The sequence below is a fragment of the Alosa pseudoharengus genome, unplaced genomic scaffold (genome assembly GCF_046254945.1).
Source record: "Alosa pseudoharengus isolate Yale_2024_CS ecotype anadromous, Long Island Sound unplaced genomic scaffold, YU_APseudo_1.1 YU_APseudo_1.1_scf_23, whole genome shotgun sequence".
Taxonomy (NCBI): domain Eukaryota; kingdom Metazoa; phylum Chordata; class Actinopteri; order Clupeiformes; family Clupeidae; genus Alosa; species Alosa pseudoharengus.
The window spans coordinates 10,350,334-10,361,671 of NW_027468685.1; the positions used below are offsets into that span (position 1 = coordinate 10,350,334).

General features: G+C 43.4%; 1 protein-coding gene across 3 annotated transcripts; it reads right to left on the reverse strand.

Annotated features, from left to right (window-relative positions):
• Positions 1-3,801: 3,801 nt before the first annotated feature.
• On the reverse strand, positions 3,802-10,154 carry matn1 (matrilin 1). Of its 3 annotated transcripts, none has more exons than XM_076300924.1 (9): positions 10,025-10,154; positions 8,785-9,134; positions 8,167-8,389; positions 6,666-6,788; positions 6,171-6,436; positions 5,877-6,015; positions 4,864-5,016; positions 4,642-4,722; positions 3,802-4,408 (listed from the first exon to the last, which is right to left on the reverse strand). In XM_076300924.1, the coding sequence occupies exons 1-9, from the start codon at positions 10,119-10,121 to the stop codon at positions 4,359-4,361; spliced, it is 1,482 nt and encodes a 493-aa protein (XP_076157039.1). In that variant the 5' UTR covers positions 10,122-10,154; the 3' UTR covers positions 3,802-4,358. The 3 variants fall into 3 exon arrangements, with proteins under 3 accessions (XP_076157039.1, XP_076157038.1, XP_076157040.1); XM_076300923.1 differs by having other exon boundaries at positions 6,666-6,791; XM_076300925.1 differs by lacking the exon at positions 6,666-6,788.
• Between the last annotated feature and the right edge of the window lie 1,184 nt (positions 10,155-11,338).

An 11,338-nucleotide genomic window follows, 5' to 3' on the forward strand; every position in this document is an offset into this window, starting at 1 on the left:
CCCACTGTCCTTGAGCTGGCACGTGCAGACCTTTCTGGGTTTTTTGTGCTGTTCTTTCCGTGACCTTCGGATGCCCTGTTAAACACTTTGCAGTGCTTCGTTATCCTTGTCTCTGTATAGACAATTCAAGGATTCTTTTGTATTAATACAAATGTCTAAAGAATGTAAGAATGTGGATAGCGCACTTTTCCCACGATCATAGTGTTCCCTCTAGCGACCACAATCGGAGGTGCCCTATCGTTGAATTTACATTTCATAAAACATAAAAGAAAACTTACATTTAACAAACTGACACATTTCTACGACTGATTAGCTGGAAAGAGACCAGGATAAATATAATGTCCACTTTTTGTTTCCAATATTATGAGTTACATTAGATCGAACTTAAAAAAATAAACAAGATCCCGTGTCTTGCTTTAATCACTAGATGGTAGTATAGAGAAAGACCTGATCATACCTGGAGCACCCAGGAGTTGGGTACCCAACCATGGTTTGAGTTTTCTCGACATTTCTAACGTAAACATACATTCCAGACCAAACACCTCTTATATATTGTCTGGAGATCACAGTTAAGATGTTAAATATATCAGAAGTCATGCAGGCCTTTAGTATGAGATTAACCTTAAATAACTTGTAAATAATTCAATTTACATTGAAATACAGTTTCTGGTAGTGAGAGAGTCTGCAATTGTTTTGGTTTAGCTCTGACAGATATATGCAACATTCTCATTAAAAATATATTTCATGATATCATTTTAGAATGCAAATCCTTACTGTTAACATGATTTTTTTTATCAGGAATATCAATGCCAAATAATACTGCCTCATTTATGATTTGGTATCATCCTTTAACGGTCTATCTGTGGCCTGGAGTGTGCAAACATAGGCTACTGGACCTCAATTGACAGTAATTAACTTTAGGTACAATTAGGAATGGGCGATAAAACATCAAAATGTATTTTAAAATAAAATACCAAATAAATGTTTCAAAATAAACTACAAAGTACAGTAGCCATGCCATATATCAAAATAAAATACTGTAGGCTATTTTTGTATCACTCAAGGGAGCATTAAATCACTTTGCAAATCTTCCATCTAGCAGTTCTTTATCCCAAAGCATTTAGTCTATTAAAATTCCAATAAGGCTATATACCAATAAAGATATTACACATCAGAAATTCAAAAACAGTTACAAAAAATTCCAAAAGTTCCAAGTTCCCACCATCAGTGTGGGTGCAAGTAACAAGGATTGAGTGAGTGTGTGGGTGTGAGAGGGAGTGTAATGAATGTGTGTGTGTGTGTGTGTGTGTGTGTAAATGTTCTACTGGAGCAGAGAAGGAAATGATTGTGTCTAACCTAAGTTTCACCAAAGCCGGGTAGAGACAGTGCATTTTTTTCTGCCGTAACTCCACTATGCGTTTCAATCGGATAACGATTGATGTACTAACACTGTAGGCCTACATTTCAGTGTTGCGCGGTCTGCCCGAAATTAAGCGGTTGCCCGCGGATGACCGCGGTCACCCGCGGTTATGAGTCATAAACAAAATAGGTTTAATGATATTCGGGTCATTTGCGGACGGGTCAGTTAAAAATAATTAAATATATATTTTCTACAAATAGGCCTACTTAGAAAATCACGAGAAGGCTAGCATCCATAGGCTACAGTAAAGCATCAATAGAGTAAAGTCAACAGTAAAGCTGAAGACGCGAGTTAAAATAATAAAGACACCCCTTCAGGGAAAGCGATATATATGCTATGGGTTGGGAAAAGTTATTGGGAAAAGTTCTTAAAGAAGATGACAGTAGTACAAGTTATGGTCTATAGGCCTACTTCTTGCGAAGCCATTTAAAAGTATGACAGCCAAAACGGGCAGCCTGCAGGAATAAATGTTATGGCACAGACTACAGCCATATCTACCGGTATGTATAGGTTCGCGCATGCATAAAAGTTACCTTAGTTCGTTGTGTTTGTGACTTTAAACAGTGGATGTGCTTTAGTAAAGCTTTGTGCTTCATTCAGCATTATAAACCAGTTCTTACGCTAACGTTTTGACCAGCAATGTATCTCTCTTGCCTACCTTGCCTCACCATTTCTGTTTTCGAAAGAAAGATGTATGTAAGATGTCCATGGCCTTCAAATCTTATCCTAGTGTTCTAATCCTTGGTGGTTGCGTGCGTGCTTGCGCTCTTATTCTCATTCTCTCTCCTGCGCAAATGTCCTGCATGCCTATTGCGTGTAGTTCTACTGCATAAAGTTTCGCAAATAAATTAGTTTGTTTTACAGAAATGGCCTATACTGTCACTGCATGCAGGCTATAACCAAAAGCACACCTTTTGTAAATAAGCGGGTCGGATCGCGGGTCGGGTATAATTTTGTCCTAATTAATATTTGCGGTCCGAGTTGCGGTCGGGTTGATTAAAATATCGGGCGACCGCGGGCCGCTTGTGACCAAACCCGCGCAACACTGCTACATTTGACAGTTCACATTGAAAGATAGCTGACAAAAAATCAGACATGCCAGATATTCAATTGGATCAGACTGATTGTTACGTCTTCTAATTTGGCATTGTTTATTCTGAAGCTTGCTCAAACTACATAACAAAACAGACAGACCAGACTCAAAAGTTTGTCAGATCCACCTGATTCTGTTCTAATCAGGTCAAAATCACACATGTGTCTGCTTGGCATATGTCAGCACCAATCAGAGACCGCATGCATTATTTTGCACTTTTATGACACCATCACATAGATGTCTCAGAAACAGATGTCTGTATTTTCCAAATACAAAAATACACATCAATAAATTATTCTGATACAAAATACAAAGCCAGTTTCTTCAACCCAGTAAAATACAAACTACAAGATACTATTTTATATTTGAAATGCATCAGAAAGCCCATTTCTGGTTACAGTCAACAACCAAACCTTGAGAATAGAGATGACCCTGGCTAGCTACAGCTACAAGTGTTACCAGTGTTCTTTGATGCTCCTTATGTGTGCTTTACAGAAAACCATCCAGTACAGCTTCAAAGGTAGGCTAACTGCCTACATGTTGCTTATAACAAGAATTCCACATACACTGCACAAACACACACACACACACACACACAATCACACACACACACACACAAACACACATACAGACACACACACACACACACACACACAATCACACACAAACACACATACACACACACACAAACACACATTCACACACACACACACACACAATCACACACACACACACACATACACACACACACAAACACACACACACACATACACACACACCACACACACACACACAATCACACACACACACACACACACACATACAACACATACAGGCATTCATGCACCAGTCAACCTTTCACTCCAGAAAGTCCACACCTGGTGAAGGACCCCCTCTGCTGGCCCTGACCCAGGCACCCCCTGCTGGACAGACACCCTCTCCATTGCCTCCAAGCTCAGTTCAGCCACATGTTGACCTCTCATACACACTACAGCATGGTCAGCCTGCATGTACTGTAGGACTTCATGAAACGCATATGGCTCTGAAACGTTAGGTGGATGTGTGTGCACAAAATGCAGTTGGTGAAATAAAGATAAAGACCAGACCAGGCAGTTTATTCAGTGTGTGTGTGTGTGTGTGTGTGTGTGTGTGAGAGAGAGAGAGAGAGTCTCATTGCAAAAGCAAACAAACAAAGAAGCAAAAGACAAACAACACACACACACATATTTTATTCTGTCTTAAATTACCTTTATATATATATTTCATATAAAATATAATATAACTTTCACTTTTGGCAGTGGAATGAATGAGAAGCTGGAAAGGGGGGTGTAGATGAGATGAGAGAGGGAAGCAGAAATTATGCTAAACCTCCACAGGCCCCGTTTTTCCCTCGGTGGCGAAGCCTCTCACCAGCACTCACGCTGCCCAGGGACCAGGTACCTGCACCCACACAGGCTGGTGCCCAGCTACCTGTGTGTGTGTGTGTGTGTGTGTGTGTGTGTCTGTGTGTGTGTGTGTGTATGAGTGTGTGTGTGTCTGTGTGTGTGTGTGTGTTGGGGGAAAGGGGGGATTGTTGGTTGCCAGTGGGTCAGGACTCTTCTGTACACACACCGGCCTGGCAAGAGAAGTGCCTCTCAGTGAGCACACACACACACACCTGCAGACTGGAGGATGGGGTCTGTCAGGGGTCCCTATGGCAATCAGTGCTCTGTCTCCAAGGAGACGTGTGATGGGAGGGGCTACATGGAGTAAGAAAAGCATGAGAGTGTGGATGGGCGGGGTCAGTTCTTTAAAGCTCCTGGGGTTTACAGGAACTTAAAGGGGGAAATGTTGAGTGTGGTCTCCTCAGACAATCTTGTTCTCCAATGCAGCGATCCTCTTTGTCACACTCTCCAGTGAGGCTCTTGTCAAGGAAATCACATTCTGATTATGGCTCATACTTTAACATAACAAAAATACCCTTAAAAAAATACTTACGTTGACCAATACGGTATCATATTATTTCCAAGACATATACATATCAGCATGTTCTTATATTCTCCTCTATGAAACACATGGAAATACTAACACATTTAAAATGACAGACACATCCACATTCTCACATCAGTTTAATACCATAAAAGGATATATTTTTTCGTTAATGCCTGTAAAGCATCTTCTACTTTTTTCTGGAACTTAACGATGGAGTCACATTCACAGGGATTCTCATCTGTAGGGAAAAGATAGGGGAAGCTTGTCTGCATTGTCATATTTATGTATTTATGTGCGTTCTCATACTTCTGCACACACGTGTATATGTGTCAGTGAGTGAGAGAGAGAGACAGACAGACAGACAGACAGATGTTCTCACCTGGGCAAACGTTGATTTGCAGCTTCTTGGCTATTTGCGTCATGGCTTTGAAGTCAGCCGTGTAGAAGTAGTGGTCAGCAATGGGCTCTGAGGCAATCTCCCTCAGCTCATCCTCCACCGCATTGCCCACACCCACTGCATACATCTTAAATCCTAGTGCATACACAGTGCTCATAAACACCATATACATACACAGAGTGATACTACACAGAGGTATACATGCATATCCACACAGATTCAGACAATGTTGTAAGAAATTTCAGGTAGCCACACGACGTTGGTCTCCGGTGCCGTGAATTTCCCCTTGGGGATCAATAAAGTAGTGATGGGCAAATGAAGCTTTGGTGAACCACAGCAGTGTGAACCTAGCGACACTAGCTGAAAAGCAAAAAGATGGCCGCCACACATACATTTTTCAACATAAAAGTCCTTAGCAAACCAATATTTTTGGTTACATATACTGGTTTGGGTAAGGACTTTTATGTTGAAAAATCTACATGTGGCAGCCATATTGGATTTTTTCATTAGTGTTGCTAGCTTCACACTGCTGTGGTTTAGTGGTTCACCAAAGCTTCATTTGCCCATCACTACAATAAAGTATCTATCTATCTATCTATCTATCTAATAAAGCTCTCTGAGATGTCTGACTTGACTACTGACTGGCTGGCACTTTGTTCAACTGATTGCTAAAATCCTAGACCAATAACGGGTAGGCAAGTGGTAAGTGATTCTAGCTATCCACACTATCCCCTCGAGTTTTCCTACGCGTGCCATCGCTCCTCACTCCTCTCTCGTCCTGCCCCAAGCTTGTCCTCTTCTCCTCACCTGTCCTCTCTCCTCCTTTACCCACCCTCTCTCCATCCTCCTCTCTCCTCCTTTACCCACCCTCTCTCCATCCTCCTCTCTCCTCCTTTACCCACCCTCTCTCCATCCTCCTCTCTCCTCCTTTACCCACCCTCTCTCCATCCTCCTCTCTCCTCATTCTATCTCTCCCCTGTCCGCTTTCCGCTTACCGTTCTCTTTAGCCTTCCGCGCAGCATCGCCAATGTAATCCTGAGAGCGGCCATCAGTGAAGACGATGCCCACTTTGGCTACACCCGGACGGGCCCCCTGGTTGACAGTGAAGCTGTTCTCCACCATGAAGTTCAGGGCCTGTTGAGGAGGCAGGATTAGAGGTGCGTGAGGTGTGTGTGTGTGTGTGTGTGTGTGTGTGTGTGTGTGTGTGTGTGTGTGTGTGTGTGTGAGGAGATGCCTAGTCAAAAAAACTATGTGTGAATGTGTGTATATAAAGACCCATATACCCATACCTGTCCAGTCATAGTTCCACGCTCCATGTAATCCATCTTCTTGACCGCTTCTTTCAGGTCTTTTTTGTTGTTGAAGCGACCCAGAGGGAACTCCTGTCGGACGGTGCTGGAGTACTGCACCAACCCCACATGGGCGCCTTTTTCGGCCACGTCCAGCTTGTCCACGATCTGGTTGATCCATTTCTTCACCAGCTCAAAGTTCTCTGGTCGCACACTCTTGGAGCCATCGATCACGAACACAACGTCAGTTGCAGAGTTACTGCAGGCTGCAGAAGGAAAGAGACAGAGAGAGAAAAAGAAACAAAAAGAGAGAGTAAGAGAATGTTGTTGTGACTTTTCTGAAAAGTTGGTGTTTATACCTGACACCGTGAGTAGAGCTGGATGCTTGCTTCAGAGACAAGAGATATACACACACACACACACACACACACACACACACACACATGCACACAAAAACACACTGACACACACACACAAAGACACACATGAACTCACCACTGCAGGTTCTCCCATCCTCCTTCAGGGTGTGGCCATCGTGGCAGGCGCATTTGAATGATCCAGGTGTACTGATGCACACCTGTTCGCAGTCATGATCACCAGTAGCACACAGGTCTGAGACTGCTGAGCCCACACACATACATACACACATGCATGCACACACACACACACACACACACACACACACACACACACACACACACACACACACACACACACACACACACACACACACGCACACACACGGCAATGCAGACCATCCATCCACCAACACAAAACCAGCTCATACAAGCACACACCCACACACACACACACACACACACACACACACACACGTGCATACAGCAATGTGTGTATGCACACACAGACACACACACACACACACACATACAGCAGCAGGGGAGCATGAACAGAGGTTAGAGGGGAGAGAATGACACTATGTCAGTTTGAGAACTTAAGAACTAAGATGAGAATCTACAACAAATTTAAAGATCCACTGAAGTCTGCTAGAAGCTGCAGCTGTAGAGATCTCACTGCTACTCATATTGCTGCTGATTCTGCCTCCACAGAGGACAGTGGATCCTTAAAAACATGAGGCAGGACTGTCAGAACAACACATGCTGCACAATTGAGGGTTTTTTGTTGTTCAAGAAAAGATGGCTTACTGATGACAGTGGGCCATATTGCCGTTGTATTATATAAATGGTGTGTTGTTTAATACAAGGGTCTGGCCAGAAGAAAATGGTTTCTTTCTTGCTTTCAGTCATGTGCCTCATTTGATCAATGCTTAATAATAGGATACTTGGTCACGTCTAACCTGCTCTGTGTTTCTGTGTCCTCTGTGTATCTGTTAAGAGCTGAGTTGCAGTGTTTGCTTTGGAAGTTTCAATGCAAAGTTAGATTCTGACTAATAGTATATTAACACTACGACTACAACTATTGCTATTAGTACTACCACTACTAATATTAATAATAATAACAGTACTAATACTAACAACAATACTTGACATGACTGGCCTTATGTTAAGATATTCTACTCTGATTACATACTGTCTCTAGCTTCCACTTAAACTTAAAATGTTCACCACTTTGATAATTCATTGTGATGACGCTTTGATTCTTGTTTTGCTGTGCATGTAGCCCTAGTTATTGTCACCTTCTCTGTGTTGACACAAAATAAATAGGGCCCACTGTGTCAGTGAGCAACTGTGCATGTGTGCGTTGCTCTGACACAGCCGTTCAGTCTGTAACACTCACACAGCCACTTATTATGAAGTGATTAAAGCATGAAAGAGGTGATCCTCACACACAAGGTTCAGTGGTAGTGGTTAATCTTCTCAAAGAATGGTCAAGGGGGGCATTTCTTAACATTAAGCCATGCCCACCCTTGGCTTCCTTCAACTGTTGTTTGAAGAGCCTCCCCTTTCTGGATCCCGACACCTGTTCTATCCCCCTCTCCCTCCCTCCCTCCCTCCCTCCCTCCCTCTGTGTCTCTCACCGCAGAAGGCTTCCTGGAACTTCTTGGTGAGTTTCTCGATGAGGCTGTAGCTCTCCACGTAGTCGGTGTGCTCCTCCAGAGGCTCGCTGGCCATCTGCTTCAGTGTGTTCATGTCCACACGACCCACACCAATAGCAAAGATCTCGATGCCGGCATCTCGTGCTCGTGCTGCCACCTCACGTACGTTATCCTGCGGACGTCCGTCTGTCACAATAATGGCCACCTACATGCACGCACGCACGCACGCACACAGGAACGCACGCACATACACAAACATATACACAGAGACTGAGGTCAAGGGGCAGAGAAGTGGATAATGAGTAGAAATGAGTAAAATACAATGCCTAGGGGGGTATTCCAAGTACGTGGTTTAGTGACAAGCCTGGGTAAGTTAACTCAGAGTAAGTGGTAAACCTCCTAAAAGAAGAGCTGTATGGCTTCATTCTCTAACAAAACAATGGCATAGGGCTCTTGTTGTAGGAGGTTTACTACTTACTTTGAGTTAACTTACCCAGGTTTGTCACTAAACCACATACTTGGAATACCCCCCAGTTCTCCTATTCAGCATAATGTGTTTCGATGTGTGTCTGTGTCTTGTGGGCGTGTATGTGAAGTAACCTTGCTAACTCCTTGACTCTTGACACGTGCTCCCTCAGCCTCACTGAAGGCCACATTAAGGGCAAACTGGATGGCCAGTCCGGTCATCGTGCCAGTGGACAGTGGCTCGATCTTGCTGACGGCCTTAGTCAGGGCAGCCTTAGTGCGGGTGGCCTTGAGAGATATCTCGTTCTTCACGTGGCTGGCGTAGTTGACCACTCCCACGCGTGTGGCATCTGGCCTCACATCCAGTCCCTCAATGACTTTAGCCAGGAAGACCTTGACCTGCTCAAACTCAGAAGGACGAACGCTACGGGAGCTGTCCACGATGAACACCAGGTCAGTAGGGCGAGTATTGCACAGACCCGCCGCTGGTCAGGGGGAAAACAATGTGGGAGAGACAGAACAGAGAGATATAGTTACATATGCGTGACCAGAGAGACTGTGAGAGAGAAAGATTGAGATATCAATTTAGGTAATGGCCTCCTTACACCAAACAACTTTGACAAGAAAAATTCTTTATAGATTGTAGCCTTTTGAGTAAAGCTTGAATGGGATGGCATTAGTTAAAATACTTTCATGAATCTTTCCCAAATCTTGTCAAAGTAGTTTGGTGTAAGGAGGCCATAACTGAGAATAAGTCGACATATACTGACTACTTTTATCTTTCCATCTTGACATGATTGTGGTAGCAAGTTTGAAAAACACACACACATATTCACACACTACATTAATAATATATTGAGCCCATAAGAACAGTCAGCGCTCATTAATGGATACAGTATGCCATCAATATGGTTAACCACTTACCAGTGGAATTCTGTTAAGTAATCAATTGATGTAATAAAAGGGGACTTTCTAATAAAATATCCCCATGTATCTAATACATAGACTATTTTATAACATTTTTTATTTACAAGATGTTTAATAAGACACAGAGACAGACACGGTCCAACCAGTCTACAATAATCGAAACAATGTCAATCACCAATGCATTGCTACTGAAAACTATCAAACTCACAATACTATATAAACTGTAATTTTGTTTGACACAAATTATTCCATCTTCCAGCAGAACTTCTCCCCCATGCTTTACTCAGAAGATTAAGAACCTCCTGGCCTGCGATCATACAGCACTGAATCATTGGCTTCTTTTGTAAAAAAAAATGCCTTATTAGACAAATGAGATTAATCACAAGATTGCCACTCACATGCAGGCAATGACACGCATACACGCATACATGAGCAACACACATCTCACCCATAGCGGCGGCGTTCTGCATGTCCATGGTTGTTCCCTGGGCTGCCCTCATGCCGAGGAGCAACAGACACACGACCTGCAACCATCCAGGAGCCATGGCGACCGGTAAGGCAAAGCGTTGGAGACTGACAACCTGCGACAGACTGACTGGTGCATATAGAGTGTGGGCAGTTATCAGCACACTCATTCAACTACCCAAAACTCAGTGGCAGAGACTGCCCTCTGGGGGGAGAGAGGGGGGGGGGGGGTCCTCCAAAATCTGAAGGGGTGGGCAGGAAAGACAAACACACCTTGATGTGTGTATGTGCGTACGTGTGGGGAGCTCTAATGGGGGCCCTGCCCATGTTTTTAAGATCAGGGCCGAACCCAAATAAACATTGAGCTGAATGTGTGTGTGTGCGCTCTGATGAATTCCTGGTCTCTGTTCATTTTCCTTCCTAAATTAACCTGTGTGGCAGACTCAGGAATTCAGAGCAGGAAGTCTGAGGCCCGAGCTCACATAGACAGCTCTGTGCCTGTTTGTATGTGCTTGTGTATGTGTACTGTACAAAATGCAGTGTGTGTGTGTGTGTATTCATGTGTGTGTGTGTGTCTTTCAATACCACTAACTGGTAAGCAGGTGATCAGACGGTGGGTGTCCTCTGTTGCCGGTGAGATGATAGCGAAGCATGGCACTGGAGACACATTGACATGTAAGTTCCAGGCTGTGATATTTTGCCATGCTTCTCAGATGAGTGAAAGATGAGTCAAAATAAGAGAATATATATATATATACACACATACATACATTTATATATATGTGTGTGTGTGTGTGTGTGTGTGTGTGTGTGTGTGTACCTTCCTGTCTTTACGCACAGACATAAACTCATACATGATTTTCATACCTCCTTGGATTTGACTCTGTATGGTTATATGTGCCTGTGACTGTTTTAGTGTACTTGAGATACATTTGAAAGACTCCTTTGAGTGGTTTGGCTCTGGTATACACTGAGTGAAAGTAAGTTTTCACTCTGTAATGACTAATGATCATCTGCCCATCACAAGCACACACACCCACACACACACACACACACACACACAGAAACCTGATCCGCTGTTCAAATACCATTGGTTGGGGTGTCTGAGGTCAGTTCACTACTGGCAGTCGGAGTGTACCTGTGCACATTTCTAATGTTTGCCTCACCTCTCCTCATGTCTCTAGTGTTTGCTCCTCTACATTTCTCTGTTGAGCACACAAACAAATAAATGTGTCCTCCCAAAAGTATGAAGTATTTTCATTATGAAAGGCATGGAAGACGCAGCTAAATTTACACA

Coding starts and splice junctions, on each gene's coding strand:
- matn1 (XM_076300923.1), bottom strand. CDS start 10,121: ATGGCTCCTGGATGGTTGCAGGTCGTGTGTCTGTTGCTCCTCGGCATG. Junction 6,016..6,170: donor GTGGAACTATGACTGGACAG/GTATGGGTATAT, acceptor CCTCCTCAACAG/GCCCTGAACTTCATGGTGGA. Junction 5,017..5,876: donor GCGGAAGGCTAAAGAGAACG/GTAAGCGGAAAG, acceptor TGTATGCACTAG/GATTTAAGATGTATGCAGTG.